General features: G+C 43.5%; 1 protein-coding gene across 4 annotated transcripts in view; it reads left to right on the forward strand.

Moving 5' to 3' along the window:
- The window catches only part of SNCAIP (synuclein alpha interacting protein), a 340,141-nt gene that overhangs the window by 258,685 nt on the left and 61,835 nt on the right, over nt 1-19,621 (forward strand). For all 4 annotated transcript variants that reach the window (XM_030193536.1, XM_030193539.1, XM_030193538.1 and 1 more), the window contains 3 exons: nt 11,322-12,166; nt 16,114-16,293; nt 17,113-17,226. In XM_030193536.1, coding sequence (XP_030049396.1) covers nt 11,322-12,166; nt 16,114-16,293; nt 17,113-17,226 — 1,139 coding nt within the window. The remainder of the gene's footprint in view (nt 1-11,321; nt 12,167-16,113; nt 16,294-17,112; nt 17,227-19,621) is intronic.

The raw sequence follows: 19,621 nt of genomic DNA on the forward strand, positions 1-19,621 counted from the left end.
TTCTTCTGGAGTTATCCTCCGAAGAACCGTGGAGATTGGAGTGTTTTCCGACCCTCATCACGCAGGACGAAGGGGCTCTTCTGCATCCCAACCTCCAGTCCCTGGCTCTCACGGCCTGGATGTTGAGGGCGTAGACTTTGCCTCTTTGGGTCTGCCAGAGGGTGTCTCCCGCATCTTGCTTGCTTCCAGGAAAGACTCCACTAAGAGAAGTTACTTCTTTCATTGGAGGAGGTTTGCCGTCTGGTGTGACAGCAAGGCCCTAGATCCTCGCTCTTGTCCTACACAGACCCTGCTTGAATACCTTCTCCACTTGTCTGAGTCTGGTCTGAAGACCAACTCCGTAAGGGTTCACCTTAGTGCAATCAGTGCATACCATTACCAAGTGGAAGGTAAGCCGATCTCAGGACAGCCTTTAGTTGTTCGCTTCATGAGAGGTTTGCTTTTGTCAAAGCCCCCTGTCAAGCCTCCTACAGTGTCATGGGATCTCAATGTCGTTCTCACCCAGCTGATGAAACCTCCTTTCGAGCCACTGAATTCCTGCCATCCGAAGTACTTGACCTGGAAGGTCATTTTCTTGGTGGCAGTTACCTCGGCTCGTAGAGTCAGTGAGCTTCAGGCCCTGGTAGCCCAGGCCCCTTACACCAAATTTCATCACAACAGAGTAGTCCTCCGCACTCACCCTAAGTTTCTGCCAAAGGTTGTGTCGGAGTTCCATCTGAACCAGTCAATTGTCTTGCCAACATTCTTTCCCCGTCCTCATTCCTGCCCTGCTGAACGTCAGCTGCACACATTGGACTGCAAGAGAGCATTGGCCTTCTATCTGGAGCGGACACAGCCCCACAGACAGTCCGCCCAATTGTTTGTTTCTTTTGATCCCAACAAGAGGGGAGTGGCTGTAGGGAAACGCACCATATCCAATTGGCTAGCAGATTGCATTTCCTTCACTTACGCCCAGGCTGGGCTGGCTCTTGAGGGTCATGTCACGGCTCATAATGTTAGAGCCATGGCAGCGTCGGTAGCCCACTTGAAGTCAGCCACCATGGAGGAAATTTGCAAAGCTGCGACGTGGTCATCTGTCCACACATTCACATCTCATTACTGCCTGCAGCAGGATACCCGACGTGACAGTCGGTTCGGGCAGTCAGTTCTTCAGAACCTGTTTGGGCTTTAGGATCCAACTCCACCCCCCGAGGGCCCTGTTTGTTCTGTTCCAGGCTACACTCTCAGTTAGTTGGTAAATTTTTTAGGTCAATCTCAGTTATGTCCTCGCCGTTGCGAGGCCCAATTGACCAATGTTGTTGTTTTGAGTGAGCCTGGGGGCTAGGGATACCCCATCAGTGAGAACAAGCAGCCTGCTTGTCCTCGGAGAAAGCGAATGCTACATACCTGTAGAAGGTATTCTCCGAGGACAGCAGGCTGATTGTTCTCACAAACCCGCCCGCCTCCCCTTTGGAGTTGTGTCTTCCCTTGAAGTGTATTGTCTTGCTACATACTGGACTGGCCGGCTCGAGCCGGTTTCGGGCGGGAAGACGGCCGCGCATGCGCGGTGCGCGCGGGCGCGCGAGGGCTAGCAAAGGACTTTGCTAGTGAAGTTTCCGATTGGAGGGGGGCTGCCGTGGACGTCACCCATCAGTGAGAACAATCAGCCTGCTGTCCTCGGAGAATACCTTCTACAGGTATGTAGCATTCGCTTTATGAATTGTTGAGGAGCTGATTTCATGAGGTTATTTGGGCATATGTCTAGTTTGCAGTGGGATTTGGCATATCTTCTAAGTGTTTCAGAGATGAGTACAGTTCGAATTCGGTCCAGGTTCTGTCTGCTGGGTATATTCCGTCTTCTGGGTCTAGACAATCTAGGAGTGTGGCGTATTCAATAGGGCTGGTAGGTATTTTGAGTCGTAATTGTATAATTTTCTCCTTGAAGTATTTCGCAAGGTTGTCAACGTCTGGTATATCTTTGCTGTTGTTTGTAAGGGTCAGAGGGGGTAGGCCTGGTTATGATTAAGATGTATTAACCAGTTTTATGAAAAAAGTTACTCAAGGCAGTGTGCAACAGGAGGGAAATCAGATTATAGGACCTATATTCTAAAACTTATGGTATAAAATTTTTAACACACATACTAAAACATCTCTTAAGGGGGTAGTTACTAAGTTGTGATAAAAAATAACATTTTACCACACCTCAGTTTACCATGGAAGTCATTACCCTGTGGTATCTCAGAATTGCAGGTTAGTGATACCTGTGGCACATGAATAATGCAACTTGCCATCAACTTTGAAAGTCGGGTTATTTTTTCTCACATGGCATCAGGCTGCAAGTATGTGGCTCAATTTTCCAGAGAACAATCCTAAAGGGGTCAATGGTAATTGTAACCTTCTCCCTGAAGGCAAGAGCCTCCCCCCCCCCCCAATCATATCCTGAAGGCAGTACTTACCACCCCCCCTTCCCCGGGGTTTTTCTAGTGTCTAGGGTAAGAGGGAAGGAATGATCCCCAGTCACTCTTGCCCCTCCAGCACTGGGATCAAAATGGCATCAGTAGACCCATATCAGTAGTACAAGAATACAGCTGTGAGTCAGTTGGTGCCATTTTGAACCTGGAGCTGTAGGGGGCAGGACTGTCTGGAGATTGTGCCTGTTTCCTTACTGTAGACACATGGGAAACTCCCTGGTAGGGTGGGGAGACCGCCTTCAAGGAATGAGGTTTGATTCTAGGGAAAGCACTAGCCTTCGAGGCGGGAGGAGGATGTATGTGCAATTTCTTACCACCGGCCCCTTTAAGAATGCTCCAGGGGGAAAAAATAATGCCAGCTTTAAGCTGGTGTTATTTTTCCAAGAATAACTCTGCTTGAAGACTTTAATATGCATTATGGTAAAATAATGCATGTTATTTCTGTTTAACACAAGTTGAAGGGCAAGAAGTGGAGAAGGAGGAGGAGTTAGAGCACCAGTCTTGCAATCCAGAGGTGGCCGGTTCAAATCCCACTGCTGCTTCCTTGTGATCTTGGGCAAGTCACTTAACCCTCCATTGCCTCAGGTACAAACTTAGATTGTGAGCCCTCCTGGGACAGAGAAATATCCACTGTACCTGAATGTAACTCACCTTGAGCTACTACTGGAAAAGGTGTGAGCGAAAATCTAAATAACATACATTATTGCTGTAATGCACTTTAGCAACTATCCCTCAACCTTAATGTGAGATAAACTAAGCACCCTTTTACTAAACTGCAGTAAAATTTGCAGTTATCACAGCTTAGCAGAGAACTTTATTGCACATTAGCTGCAAATTTAAACTGTTGGGGGCATTCCTAGCATTTGCCATTACAGATGCCTCATTAAATTTGCAACTACTGTGTGGTACTTTGCTTGGATTTAGAGCAGAAGCATTTAGCACTTCCTATTTAGAAGGCAGTAAGTGATCCTATGTTAATTGCAATGTGCCAATTAGCATGTAGTATATGGCAGGATCCCAAAAAGCAACAGGACTCCATGACAGTTACCTCAATAATTAAGCAGTGGCTTTCCTCAAGTCTACCTTTATAATGGTTTATGGACTTTTCTTCCAGGAATAGTCCAAACCCTTTTGAAACACAGCTACACTAAATGATTTTGCCCAACTTTGGGCATGAGGTCTTACACCAACTGAAACCTGGTTTAAATACTGGTGCACAACTTGGATGCGCAACTCCCAAATTCTGTATCACTGCATGTAATTCGTTGGAACACTCCTGACCTGCCTATGCCCATCTCGTAGTCATTCTGTCTTCTGGGTTGTGCGTGAGGATTCGGGCACATATTTTTACAGAATCCCAAGCAGCCAGATCCACAAACAAAATCCAAATTAGAGCCAATTAACATCAATAATTGATTAACATCCAATTGTTAATGGCTCATTAAGTAATTTATTTGTGCACAATTTGAGTGCCCAAATTTGGACACCACTTATAGAATCCAGGCGTTAACGCCTGGTTTACACCTCATTAAGTGATTAACGCCAGAAATGCTGTGCACGGTAGGAAATAAAAATTTTAATTTGTCCCTGCAGTATGGGTGCACGCCAAATCCGAAATTACAGCCGGGGGGGAGGGCACACTAGCCTTACGGTAGTCTTGTTTTGGCGCATCCTGCACACTTGTAGAGCCTACCGAGCCTTTGTAAAAGGGCTCCTAAGAGCCTTAGATTTCAAGAAAACTAACTTTGTCAAGAGTTGTTAACCAGGTGGGAACATCTGGTGGAAGTAGTAGAGCAAAATTGAAAGTAAATATTTTAAGGGCTGTGAATATTTCTCTTAGGAAAGTAAATAAAAGTAGAAGAAAAAACAAAAAGTACTATGGATTTCAAAAGAAGTACAGTACAGTCTTGATTATCCAGCCTCCACTAATCCAACCATCCGGCATGACCCCTTCCCCCCCCAGTGAAATCATTGTGTTGCCGTTAAGAAGTGTGCGGCTTCTCTTCCTGTTTTCCATCACACACTGCAAGGAAGCCATGTTTTTTTATCTGAGATCGTGCTTCTCTGCAAGGGAAACTTGCGGTGCAGCTGATCCTGCTTCATGCACCTTTCATCCGAGTTAAGACACGTGTGGCTTCTCTTCTTGTTTATGATTTCAGCCCATACTTCTAATCATGATTTTTGATCTGAGGCCATGCTTTTGGAGAAATTTTTGGAGCTGACAAACTACACTATATGACCCGAGAGCTGGTTTTTCCTGCCAGGGATCCATTTTTGATCTGAGGCCGTGCTTTTGCAGAAATGGAACCATGGTAAGATTCTTGTGCACAATGAGTTATATGCAATACTGTGTATAAACTTGCTGTATTCCTGTTTGTTCATTTACATTTACAGCACTTTATTCTTACTCTCATTCTTAGATCCAGAGAGTTTCCAGTTTTAGTTCTGCTGCCTTGATTCTGCTTCACACTGGTTTTGACTGGAGAGAACAACACAGTAATCTTGATAAATGGGGCTCTGCTTGGTTTTGTATTTTTATACTGTACTGTATATACAGTTGATAAATATGGTTTCCCTTAGTCCTGTACCTGTACAGTATTTCTGTTCACATTGTCTGTTGTACAGTTCCTGTGCTGTGTATACTGCTCTGTATTTGTGCTCAAATTGCCTGCTGTACAATTTTTTTAATTTGTTTTCGTTGCTTATTAGTGTTAATAAACAATATTTTAAAATTAAAGATACCCTATGGCTGCATAAAGTATGTTTTACGTGCATTGTGTGAGCGGTTACCATTGTTTACCGTATTATCCGACTTTTCATTTATCCAAAAATGGGCCAATCCCGGTTACGTCAGATAATCAAGACTCTACTGTAACTGAAAAGGTAAGGAAAAAGAGGTTAACCTTTTTAATAAAATACAGGAGACCACAGAACAACAATATCTGGAAAAGTTAAGAGAAGCTAGTAAAATAATCGGGAAAGATGCAAATGAATTTAAAAAATATCCAATAAAGTTGGGGAGGGGAAAAATGAGACTTTATTTAGATATGCTAAAAAACAGGAAGAAGTTCAAAAGTTAGATTTGAGGCTGAAGGGGAGGAATATGTAGGGATTATGAGGATAAAGGAGAATTGCTTAACAAATATTTCTGTTATGAGTACACAGATAAAAGGTTAGGAGTAAGAACCCAGAAAACCCAAAGAATAGTGAAAGTGAGGTAGATCTTGAATATCTGTGTTTGTGAGAAATTAAAAGTACATAAAGCAAAGGGGCCAGACGTGATGTGTCTAAGGGTATTGAAGGAACTTAGGTAGGTTCTGGTAGCGCTGTTGCAGTGGTGTGCTGGAGCCAGCTCGCACGAGCTGGTTTTTGGGTTTTTGGCCAATTTTTCGAACCGGTTGTTACTGTAATCAGCTACGCAGCAGTCTTGTGGGATTGCTGTGGGAACTCACGGCAGATATTTTCAATAGTACGGACTATGGAGGAGAGTGAAAACTGCATGGGCAGGAGCGGCGTTTGAGGATCGCTCCTGCCCCAGCTGACCACTGAACCTCCACGGCTGTGTAAGGTAGGAGCGGAGGGCTGTGTAAGGAAGCAGGGAGCGGGATGGGGGTTTGCTGCGTGGATGTGTGGGTTAGAAAGGGGAGAAGCTGTGTGGATGAGAGGGAAAGAAGAGGACAAGCTGCAGGGATGAGATTGAGAGAAGGGGACAAGCTGCATGGATGAGAGAGAAAGAAGAGGACAAGCTGCGTGAATGAGAGTGAGGGAAGGGAACAAGCTGCATGGATGAGAGGGAAAGAAGAGGAAAGCTGCATATGGATGACGGAGACAACGTAAGGGAAAAGAGAGAGATATACCATATAGAGAGGGAAAGGAAAAGGGAGAAATGCAGCATATAGAAGGGGATGGAGAGGGGGACATGCTGCTCATGGTTGTTTTCTTTTGGAAATATATTGCTCAAGGATATTTACTTTTTTGGAAATATATATCTTTTCTAATTTTGTATTTAGCGGATTATGGAAGAAAATACATTTGTGTTACTTTTACTAGTATTTTCACTGCATATATAATCTGGCTTTCTTGGGGGGGGGGGGGGGGCTCTCCAGATTTTGTCTGCATGTTTCTTGTGGCCCCATATTTTCTCTATTTTGTATCAGTTGAGGGTCTTTCTATGTTCTGCATGTGTAACTGAAGTGAAGGACTCTGCTGACATGTGGAGGGGCATTTTCGACCGGGGATGCCCATCTCTAAGGGCGCCCATCTCCGAAGACGGCGCTGCAAAGGGGTGGGGCCAACCATATTATCATTTCAATAATACGGTTGGGGGCGCCCAAATCTCAACATTTAGGTCAACATTAAAGATGGTCAACCTAAATGCTGAGATCGCTGGATTTAGAGATGGTGGACCAAATTCTCGCCAGGGATGCCCTTCTTTTTTCTATTATCGGCCGAGGGCGCCCATCTCTTAAGCACGCCCCTGTCCTGCCTTCGCTACCCTTCCAACACGCCCCCGGGAACTTTGGCCATCCCGGTGACGGAAAGCAGTTGGGGACGCCCAAAATTGGCTTTCGATTATGCCGATTTGGACGCCCCTGAGAGAAGGACGCCCATCTCCCAATTTGTGTTGAAAGATGGGCGCCCTTCTCTTTTGAAAATGAGCTGGATAGTATCCCTGTAGAAATGTGCAACCGTCCAGCTTGTTCCAGTTTCCCAATAGTGCGTAATTGGTATATAGGGTAAGAAATACTCTGACAGTAAATCATTTGTCAGATTTAATATCAACAAATTTATTGTGTAAAGAATTAGCAGATTGGGATTAATAGCAAACATAGATTGTCTACAGAGTGCAGCGAAAATCAATTGGCCATTTGAAATTTACAGTAAAGAATATTGTATTTTTAAATATTGTTTGTAAATTGGTTGCTGCTTGCATATATATCATTTGTAGCAATAGAATGTATAATATAGTTGCATACATATCTACGGGTGTTTTTGCAGAGAGAGCCTATTGTTAAAAATTTACCAGCACACCACTGCTCTGTTGTCTGACCTTTCAACACTTATTTAGAATCAGGAATGGTCCCAGAGGAATGGAGAGGGGCAGATGTGTGTCCTCTGCATAAAAGTGAAAGTATGGAGGAGGCTGGGAACTACAGGCCAGTTAGCTTGACCTCTATGGTGAGAAATTAATGTAAATACTAAAACAGAGGATAAGGCAGTTTCTGAAATCCCATAGATTACAGGATCTGACTCGGCATGGTTTTACTAGAGAGAGGTTTTCTCAGACCAATATGATCAATTTCTTTGACTGGATGACCAGAGAGTTGTATCAGGGGAGTGTGGTAGAGATACTGCCTTTGTGTGGTTATAATCCAAGCTGTTCAGATTATATACAGGTACTTATTATGTACCTGGGATAATGGAGGGTTAGGTGACTTGCCCAGAGTCACAAGGAGCTGCACTGGGAATTGAACCTGGCTCTCAGGCCACTGCGCTAACTATTAGGCTACTCATCTACTCAACTAGATGTGGTCAGAGGTGTAGCCAGACTCAGTATTTTGGATGGGCCCAGAGGTAAATTGAATGGGCCCTTCCATGCATACATGCCTCCTCCCCTCCCCCCCTCAACCACACACCACAAATATCTTCCCAGACTTTTTTTTTAAAGAACATAAGATATCATTTTTTCACCTACCCCACATCTTCTTCTCCTTTGCGGATTCCCAGCATCTGTTCTACTGTCTCTGAACTCCGTCCCTCTCCGATGTTGGTACAGGCGGCGCCTGCAGCAATTCATTTTCACGTCTTGCACTGGCCCCGCAGGCTTCCATCTGCCATGTCCCATCCTCACTGATGTCATTGCCTGTTTCCTGTCTGGTGGAGCATGATAGATGAAAGCTTGCGGGGCCTGTGCAAGCAGCAAGACTGAATCGCTGCAGGAACCGAGGACACCTGTACCGACAGTGGGGAAGGAAGTTGTTCAGAGACCACAGTGCAAATGCCGGGTCACTGCAAAGGAGAGGGGGGAAGAGATCAGACTAGGGAACCTTTTGAGACTTCTGTGGTCAGGACTGTTGAGGCCAGGGATGCTGGGCCTGGGGGTTCTGGGCAGAGTGAGAAGGCAGCAGAAACCTACACCTTTGAAAGTAGTGTCACTGCCTAGGCCCACTTGTAAACATTCTAGATGAGGCTGAGGCTGGAGGCTTCTGAGACAGGGACTGGATGGTATTGGTATGTTTCTTTATGAGGTCCCCAGAAAGAATGTCTCCTCAGCAAGGCACTTCCGCCAACTTGTCGTGAACCACTGGTTCTAGGCCAGAGACACGCAGCCATGAGAGTCTGTGCATCCCCACACACATGGCGCAGAATCTGTACACAATATCAAAATAATCATATGCGCCCCTGGCCAGATACTTTCTGTACTTTAGCTGCTTATTGGCCAACTGGTATAGTTCTGTGGCCTGCTCCTGAGGGAGAGGATCCGCAAAACTAAGGCCCAGATGCACAAAGCTTACCTTGCTATTAACATTTGCTTTAGACTTAGACTGGTTCTAGTCAGTCTAAAGCAAACGTTTATGTAGCTAGTAGTGCACAAAGGGGTTTTCCGTGGCTGCAACATGTGTCGTTAGCAGCCACCAAGAACCCCATGCAAATGTATTACAATGAGCTCATTAGTATTCCAATGAGATCATTTGTAGCCTAATGTGTATTCCAGGAGATGCACAGCTCCAGAGCAGCTGCAATTTAACAAGTACGTTTTACAGCTGCTCTGGAGCTGTCGGAGAGAAGCACAAGCAGGCAGCTGCAAAGACTGCCTGCTTGTGCTTCCTACCTCTCACCTCCCGGTGCCCCCCTCCTGAATCTTTTATAAACATTTCCCTGGTGGTCCAGTGAATTGGACCCCTTCTTCCGTGCACGTACATCCCCCTTTCCTGTACATTTACAACAAGATGGAAGCAGGAGTGCAGGAGCAACAGCTCCATCATCCTGTCTCAGGCCCACAGAGAACAAAATGGCTAACAGAAAAGAAGTTGATGGTGCCTATATGTAATTTTCTGGTGAGACCTTATTTGGACTACTGTGTACAATTCTAGAGATTGCACCTTCAAAAAGATATAACAAGGATTGTGTTAGTCCAGAGAGCAGCTACTAAAGCTTTTCTTTGCACCGCTTCCATTTTTTTAACATCCTTCGCAAGGTACGGCCTCCAAAACTGAACACAATACTCCAGGTGGGGCCTCACCAACAACTTGTACAGGGGCATCAACACTTCCTTTCTTCTGCTGATCACACCTCTCTCTATACAGCCTAGCAATCTTCTCGCTACAGCCACCGCCTTGTCACACTGTTTTGTCGCCTTCAGATCCTCGGATACTATCACCCCAAGATCCCTCTCCCCCTCAGTACCTATCAGACTCTCACCGCCTAACACATAAGTCTCTCTTGGGTTTCTACTCCCCAATCAGGTGGTTACAACTTTGGTCTGTGATTCAAGAGACATCCTGGATCATGAAGACAAAGTTCTTCATAGTCTGTGACTCTGGGCACCTTACTTTATCACTTTGTGTCCTCTAGGCTCAATTCAAAGTGACAACAGTTAGCAAATTTTGGAAATAAGCCCTTCAATTGCCCTTGGGAAGAGCTGTTGTTAACACTGTCTAAAAACTCTTTACTTCTGTCCTGCTAAAAGTATAGATAGCAAGAAAGCTTTTAACCAGGTAGAAAAGAGATGTTCCTATGGGCCTGGATAAGTCAGAGTAGGAAAACACATGTAGATTCTATTTTCAAGTTTAATTTCTTTTATTGATTTTTGATACAGATACCATCAAGAGCTCACAACATAACAACAAGTAACATTTTACAAAGTAAGGCAATATCGGAGCTCACATGTAAGAAGCAGCAATCTACATTCAGAATCAAATTACGTAGATTCTATTTTCAAATGTACACATGCATTATTTAAGTTGCTTAAGAGCCCTTTCACTACAGAGCCTTAAGCAGTTAACATGTGGTTAACGCAGGGAAACAGGCTACTGGGTGACTGCATTAGGGGTTTTTTTTTGTTACATTTGTACCCCGCGCTTTCCCACTCATGGCAGGCTCAATGCGGCTTACATGGGGCAATGGAGGGTTAAGTGACTTGCCCAGAGTCACAAGGAGCTGCCTGTGCCTGAAGTGGGAATTGAACTCAGTTCCTCAGTTCCCCAGGACCAAAGTCCACCACCCTAACCACTAGGCCACTCCTAGTAGATTGCCTTTTTCCATGTGTTACTTGGGGGGGGGGGGTATTTTTCTGCCAGCGTGGATGGGCATGGGTGGGGGAATAGGCATGGAAGCATTATCTAGGTAATGCGCTGCACTTACTGCATGCTAAGTAGATAACATACTGTTAACACAAGGCCACTGACCGCCTCCTAAATAGGAGTCATTAAATGGTCTCGTGTTAACTCTCAGCAAGTACAACATGCTAATGGAAACAATGTATGGCCTGTAATAAAAAATTGTGGAAATATCCCCAAAAGGTTCCATATAAAATCTTCAGCTATCATTTGGTGAAATCCCACGTTAAGCCAAGGTACCTGCAAATTTTACCATGGTTTAGAAAAAGGGTTCCTTTAATTGTCTACACAAAATAGCAGGACTAAGGTGTCAGGGTGTTTTTAGCACATACTTTGCAACTGCTGATTTTTAAAAGGAAACAATTTGAGTAGTTACCCTTTTGGAAACTGACTGTAATGTTCCAGCACATGCCATAAAATGCAGGCTATTAAAACTTGCACCCAGTATGATTTTTCTGGTTAATTTATTTTTCCCTAGAGTGAGTCTGATCAAAGCCTAAAAATAATTATGATTTTTTTTTTAATCTTGTAGTTTCAAACACAAATTGGAACTATGGCATTTCAACTCTGATTGGAAGTGCACAGAAACCAACAGGAATTGCAGATGTTTACAGCAAGTTCCGACCGGTGAAAAGGGTTTCTCCCTTAAAGCATCAGCCAGAGAGCCCTGAAAGTAATGAAAGTGATGATCAAAAAGAAGGAAATGGGGATTACCAGAAAATCAGCAACTTCAAAAATGTGCCTCCAACCTGTGAACCATGTTCTGGAGTGGAACAGGACCTTAAAGATAAAAGCACAGAGCATGAAATTTCTATGGGAGATTTGGAACACTATGACCTGGACATGGATGAAATTTTAGATGTGCCTTACATCAAATCAAACCAACAGGTTACTCCCTGTTCCAAAGTAGCTCTAGAGAAAAGGACTTCAGTAGGATGCTCCACCATCAAAGACAAGACCGGTGTAGGAAACATGGAAAACTTGCAAGACAGTGCTACACAGTTTTGTGTCCTGTCCCCTGTTTCTAGCTCTGAATTGAAGAAAACTCAACCCATTGTCCTTGATCACCACAGGCATTTAGCTGGAGAAGTGAAGCCTTCCCAACCACTAGTTAGGTGTGGCACAGTGCATGATCCTGAAACCCAGAGCAAAAGCTTCTTCAACAGGACATTTACTGATTCTCATGCACAGAAGTTGCAAAAGACCATGCCCAACTGCCAGCTGAGGGCTTTCCACTTAAAGACAGCAACTGCAGAAACTAAACTGGATGAACTGAACAGCAATATGAATAGATGCAGCCCAGAAGAGAAGGGTGAAGATGCAAAAAAAATCAAAAGCATCTTTAATATTGTGAAAGAAGGTCAGATATCATTATTGGTAAGTATGCTACACAGCCCTAATACAAAGCAAACATTTCTAATATGTTCTCCTACAAAAATGTGCTGAAGCTTCTTGTGTGCATTTGCCAGTGTTCAAAGTACTGGGTCAAAGTACTTTAGTAAAAGTCAAAGTAAATGTTTGTTTTAATACTTAAGTAAAACACAAGGAAGTATACATTAAAAAAATGTTACTTATATGAAAGTAAAAATATAATTGCCTATTATAATACTTTTTGAGTAAAAGTATCGAGACTATAATGAATGCAACTACTGTTAACATTTTTATCCCAGCTACTTTATTGCTCTAACATTCAATCCATTTGTTCACTTTTACAAAAGTAAAAACTAAATTCTAAAAATGACTGTCAATTATTCGGGTGCACAAAACATTGCTGTCAAGCTTCAGCACAGTGGCAGTGTTCTTACTTTTAAAGTAGAGAGTTTCTGTGGTATAGGGATGATTGACAGCATATCGAGGTCAAATCGAAAAAAAGAATTGTGAGATAGGCGTCCTCTCAGGGTCACCCAAATCGGCATAATCGAAAGCCAATTTTGGGCGTTCCCAACTGCTTCCCGTCACGGGGACGACCAAAGTTCCCGGGGGTGTGTCCTCGAGCGATAATGGAAAAAAGAAGGGCATCCCTGACGAGCACTTGGGTGACTTTACTTGGTCCATTTTTTGTTACGACCAAGCCTCAAAAAAGTGCACAAACTGACCAAATGACCACCGGAGGGTATCGAGGATGACCTCCCCTGACTCTCCAAGTGGTGACTAACCCCCTCCCACTCTGAAAAAAAACCTTTTTTTTCCAGCCTGAAATGTCATACTCAGGTCCATCGCAGCAGTATGCAGGTCCCTGGGAGGGGAGGTATGTGTGTGTCAGCGGAGGCATAGCGAAGGCGTGGACATCCTTCTTTCAAACATTTTGGACGTCCTGAACTGCCCCCCCCCCCCCCCGCCCCACAGGGACGGCTAAATTTCAAGGGAGTGGAGTGGAGGAGTGGCCTAGTGGTTAGAGCACTGGTCTTGCAATCGAGGTGATCGGTTCAAATCCCAGTGCTGCTACTTGTGATCCAAAATCCAAATAAATAAAGGGGGTGTCGGAGGCATAGCAGGCATGGACGTCCTTCTCACAGAAACATCCAGGCATGGACATCCTTCTCACACAAACATCCACATTTTGGACGTCCTCAACTGCCATCGCAGGGATGGATGCATAGCCAAGGGCGTCCTCAACTGCCGTTGCAGGAACGGAGGCATTGCGAAGGACGTCCTCAACTGCCGTTGCAGGGAGGAAGGCATTGCGAAGGACGTCCTTCACCCATACTCTGGAAAAAAAAGACGTCCCTGATGAGCACTTGGACGTTTTCACCTGGACTTGTATTTTTCTAAAGTTGTAGATGGCAATTTATTTAAGGTTGTAGACAGCTATTATACACGCAGCTTGTCTGCATGTATGAAGCTGTCTTTGGCATGCGCAGAGCAGCCACACATAATGCTTAGCTGCTCTGCACTGGCTTCCCCTCCTTAGGAAGGAAATTGTGTGCAAATGAGCTAACAGCGAGCAGCTCATTTGCATGCGATTTCCTTCATGCATGCCCGTTCCTTTCCGAATCACTAAGGGATCGGTAAAGGAAGGGCTTTTTCCGTTCAGTTAGTGCATCAATTAGTCCACTGCCGTGGCCCCTAGGGTGCCCAGTTGGTGTCCTGGCATATCAGGGGGACCAGTGCACTACGAATGCTGGCTCCTCCCACGACCAAATGAGTTGGATTTGGTTGTATTTGAGATGGGTGTCCTTGGTTTCCATTATCACCGAAAACTGGGGTCGACCATCTCAACATTTATGTCGACCATCTCTAAGGTCGACCTAAATGTGAAGATTTGGGCATCCCCGACCGTATTTTCGAAATGAAAGATCGACGCCCATCTTGTTTCAATAATACCCGCCCCTTCGTGGGGACGTTCTTCAAGGACGCCCTCAGGAAAACTTGGGCACCCTGTTCGATTATGCCCCTGCACGTGCCTGCTATTCTTGGAGAACACCTGCAACAGATAAGTAACTTAGCTATTTGTGCAGTGGTCAAATCCTTTAAAAATGCATATTAAAAAAGATTTGTAGTTTTAATTTCAGAAAAATGGTGACACATTTCCTGCCTCACAAAATACTGTACTATATTATACTATAAAATGTCTTATATTTTACATTTTTCTGTTGGGTTTCAACGTGGATTACAATTTAAAAAAAAAAAAAGACTTCCCACAAACGGAATTACAGTTCAAAACAAAAAATATGCATTAAACTACTCCATATCATTTACACAATAAGTTTTAGATTTTTACAAAACAGCAAGTATAAGGTAGACCTTTTAATTTGAATAGGTAAGCTATTCCAAATGTTTGTACTTAAATATATAAAAGAATGTTCCAGATATTTTTTTTCAGTCTAACCCCTCTAACACTTGGAAAAGCCAAAGTTAAATTTTGTACAGAACGGGAATCATTACAATTTTTAAGAAGCATGCAGTAGTTGCCAATCCATCTGAATTTTGACCTGTCAATGATTTATAAATCATGTAAGCTATCTTGAAATCTATTATGGAAATTACTGGCAACCAACGAAGACTCCTTAGTAAAAGAGCAGCTTTCTCAAACATATTCACCCTAAAAATCAATCTGGTCGCAGTAATTTGAAGCAATTGTAACTTTTTTAACAAAAGGTTTTTCATTTTACTTTGTGTGTAGCTGTTTCAAGATTAGACCAGCTCCTAAGCTTTGACTAGTAGTTATTATTTAAGGCAAGATGCTTCTGTGGCATATAGAAACAGGAGCTCACAATAAAAGCCTGATGATGCCCTTTGACCCATACTCATATATGTCACAGCTTCACAATCCTATCAGTATTAAATTGTGGCCTCAAGTAGGTAGCATGATGCAAGAAATTCATATACAAGTCCAGGAGCTCCTAACCACTACCCAAAATCTATCATAAAGGAGCATTTGAGGAGTTTAGTACCAGTATTCTTTTTTGTTCTGCTTAATGCTAAGAGGAAACCATAATGCTTATTTACTGCTGCAGTCCAGTAAGAAGCATTTGAGTGCCACCTTTCATCTAGAAATTTGTTGCAAAAATTAATTAGTTCTGTTAAGAAGCAGTGCTAGGAACTTGATGTTATCCTATTCTTACATCTTTCAGCAGTTAAAAAAAAAAAAAAAAAGAAAGAAAAGCAGGAGTTTGAGGAAACAACAGAATCATCATGTTTGTTTATTTGAATTTAGCTTACTGCTTTTCAGTAGTAGCCCAAGGTGAGTTAAGTTAGTTTCAGGTATTTGCCTGTCCTAAAAGGGCTTGTTATCACTTGGACTGATGTTCAAAAGCACTTCTCCAGGTAGCAGCACCAGCTACCCAGATAAGTAAAGCTGACCAGGGCCATCCATTACTTTTCAGCAGCATCGTTTGGATGATGTCACTGAAAATTATTACGGATCACCCTGGTGCTATCTGGATAGTGCCAGGCAGTCTGGATGTAGTGGGAATGGAGTGAGGATGTAGTGGGAATTATTTGGATAGCTACAGTATTAGCACCACTATCTAGATAACTCTCTGGACAACTTAGGATAGAAAAATTGCTGTCTTAAGTTGTTTGAATAGTGGCACTGAATGTCACTGTTACTCAGCATCAAATCAATCAAGGTGGTGTCTAGTGCTGAGTATCTGTAAGTATATTTAAATGCCAACTGGGCCAAAGTCACTAGGAGCATCAATAGGACCTGAACCCTGGTTTTTCTAGTTTTTAGTCCAATGATTTCTTCACTAGACTACACCTAGCTAGCTGCTTCCTTGCTTGAGAAGAGCGGTAAAGTAATATGTAATTCTAAGATCATTAGACTCTGGTAGAGACTGTTTTGTGTTTTCACTCATGTCTTAACTCTTTTTGGTATCTAGCCACATATTGCAGTTGATAACCTAGATAAAATTCATGATGAAAGTGGAAACAACCTGTTACACCTGGCAGCTTCACATGGACATGCAGAGTGCTTGCAACATCTGACATCTTTGATGGGAGAGGATTGTCTGAATGAGCGGAATGAAGACCTGCTGACGCCAGCTGGGTTAGCAATAAAGGTGACCAGAGTCTGACAGATATTTTCTAATCTTAGTAGCTGCTGATAACTCTTTCTAACATTTTTCTTTTCCTAGCCTTTCTTCTAATAATATACTGGTATTTTTCACTGGTCTTTAGAACCCATCAAACGCTGAAAGATATAGAATGTTTAGTTGTCAAGCTTCTGGCTGGTGGATTTCTGATTTTCCATAGTCAAATGTCCTAAGGCATAAGATCTTTATACAATGTTATGGTTCATGGGAGCAGGAAGTAAAAGGTATGGAGGACAGAAGAGAATATGGTTTGTTCAGATTGAATTTATCCTGTAAGTGAAAGGCTGTATATGAACAATGAGGTGCACACATAAGACAAGGTTAAGCAAATTTCTAAAGGGGCATGCAAATAGATCTAAGTGAGAGAATATGCAGGGGTATAGAATACTGCTGGGGGTAAGGGGGAGCTAGTCACTCAGACTGATTAATTAAAGGAGTAAAGGGTTATAGATTTGATATATCGCCTTTGTATGGTACTATGAAAGCAGTTAAAATATATTTATATACAGGTACTTTCTTTGTCCCTACTAGGCTCCAAATCTAAGTTTTCTACCTGGAGCAATAGAGGGTTAAGTGACTTCCCCAGGTCACAATGAGCTGAATTAAATAGCTATTGGGCCCCAAGATGTGATTTATCACGTTGCACCCAACATACAGTAGCTGTGATGGACAGAATCTCTTCTGTAAGATGGATAGACCCTCTACCATTAGGTTTCTTGTAAGAGCAATGTTTAGATGCAACAGAAGTTGAGTTGATTGTTCTTTATGCCCTTTTCCCTCCTGCAGAATGGGCACCTGGAGTGTGTCCGGTGGATGGTAAGTGAAACGGAAGCCATTGCAGAGTTAAGCTGTTCAAGAGATCACCCAAGCTTGATTCATTATGCAGCGAGCTATGGCCAGGTAGGGGTGCTTTTTCAGTTCAGATACAAGGGTAAAAGTAGATTGAAATCAAATAAGCACTGTTAAAAATGTATCCAAAATGCTGACAGTGTGCATGCATTTTCACAGTTTTGGAGCTACATCATTGTGGTGCTGTGGTGGTTTTCCTTTAACCACAGATACAGAGTTCTGGGGACCATGAATTCACAGCAGCAGTAGAGGATATTTTTATTCAAGATAAATATTCAAATTCTGCTCTGAATTAATGTGCAGTAGCAAATAGAAGATATTTCTATTTAAGAGAATCATTGTGTTCAAATTTTTGCTTTATATTAAGGCATAATTAGATATGAATGATATCATTTATTTCTGTTTCCAAACAGATTTTTTTGAATAGATAAGCACTGACTTTTAATAAGCATTAATTTGACTATAGATCCACAGAGAAAACATGTAAACCGTTAGTACTGATACTATTCAAAACTCTACAGCAAAATATTTTTACTTGTGCTCAGAATTCTTTCAGGGACATTAACAGACCAGAATCAGTCTAAGTATAGTCCAGTTGATTTTGTAATCATTGCACATAGCTTTTTAACCAAATGTGACTAAACCATGTCACTAAACTTAAAAGCACTTAGCTTTTAAGATCTTTTCGGTTCCCGACATGGACCATGTTTCGCATATCAGCTATTTCAAGGACCCCTTATGTCATAAAGCTCTGGCTGCTATGACCCTGTTAACTGTCTTCACATACTTACAATGGGTCAAAAAAAATTAAGGGACCCAAAAAAGATCTTAAAAGCTAAGTGCCTTTATGTTTGGTGACATGGTTTATTTACATTTAGCTAAAAAAAATGTGCACAATGATGTCAAAATCAATTTGACTATAATTAGACAGATTCTGGTCTGTAAATGTCCCTGAAAGAATATGAGCACAGTTAAAAACTTTTTGCTGGAGAATTTTCAATAGTATCAGCACTAAGGTTTTACATGTTTTTTCTGAGGACAAGCAGGCTCCTGTATTCTCACAAGTTCTCTAGTACACACAAGTGGGTGACGTTGATCCACGTCACCCAGTCTGGCATTTTGCCAAAGCTAAAAAAAGAGCTTTGTGGAGCACGAGCTGCGCTCCACTGTGCATGCACAAGTGCCTTCCCACCCATCGCGTGAACGCAGTCTCCTCAGTTCTCTTTTTTCCACATGAGAAGGTGCTGTTTTTTTGCCCTCTCCTAATTCGTCCGGTCTGAGAGCTTTTTTGTGTTTTCTGGCTGTATATTTTTCTCGTTTTGTTTGTCGCTCCTCTTATAGGACCTCTTTTTTTTACCTTCCTTTAGTTTCTTAAATTCGTTTTGCCCGGTTTTAAGTTTACTTATTTATTTCTCGTCATCGGGCCATTTTTAGACCCTGACTTTGACCAGATCTTTTTCTCTCCGTGCCTTGCCCCTTTTTTCAGGCACCATCGAGTTGTTTGATTTAGCCAGCAAAGTTTTCCCGTCCATGTCCATGAAGACTCCCAGTGGCTTCAAGTACTGTACCCAGTGCAATTGGACTACCGCAGGAAAGGACACCCATTCTTGGTGCCTGCAGTGTCTTGGGCCCGACCATAGCCCTGCTAACTGTGTTCTCTGTCTTTGCATGAAGAAGAGGACCTAGGTTTTCCAAGAGGCTCAGCGAGAGAGAATTTTTGGAGCCGTCCAGTTCCTCTACATCGACATCGAGGTTGGAGTGTCAGCATCGACGTCGGGCATCAATGTCAAGCATCATACCAGCATCGGGAGCATCAGTAAACATGGCTGCTTCTAGACCCTTAGACACTGGAAGCAGTGAGGTGTCGAGTGGGTCTCCACCTGTCTTGAGGCCTCCTGCTATGTAGGCCCCCCTCCAGGACTGTCCATCGTCAGACCCAACCCCAAGGCAATGTGAGGATTTGACATCGTTCTTGTCAGCACCAAGGAGCCTTGGTGACACATTTTGGGTGAAGGCCTAGAAGCATCATCATAGGTCATTCTTGATGCATGGTGCCGGGAGCTCCGGGGCGTCGAGGGATTTGGTACCGGAGAAGCATCGGTGCTGGGAGGATCGCACCCTCTCCATACTGGAGGTGCCAATGTGCCTGTCTCCAAGCAGCTGAGATCCTTCTCCTGCATCGACCCCAGTGGTTCTGCAACCTCTGCCTCAACTGGCACCCCAGTTTTTCCCAGTATCAGCCCTCGAGCTCATTCGGGCCTTGCTCCCAGATCTGCTGAATGGCCTTGTGGAACAGTGTACATCAGTATCATGGGTGCTTGCATCTACCCTGCCTCCCGTTGCGGCCCCGCCTGGCCCTCAACCTGCAGTGAGGCCTCCAACACCAGCACCGCTTGCGGCCCTGGTGTCGACTGCCACCCAAGCCGGAACCCGTGTCGTGACGTTG

The sequence above is a fragment of the Microcaecilia unicolor genome, chromosome 2 (genome assembly GCF_901765095.1).
Source record: "Microcaecilia unicolor chromosome 2, aMicUni1.1, whole genome shotgun sequence".
Lineage (NCBI taxonomy): Eukaryota > Metazoa > Chordata > Amphibia > Gymnophiona > Siphonopidae > Microcaecilia > Microcaecilia unicolor.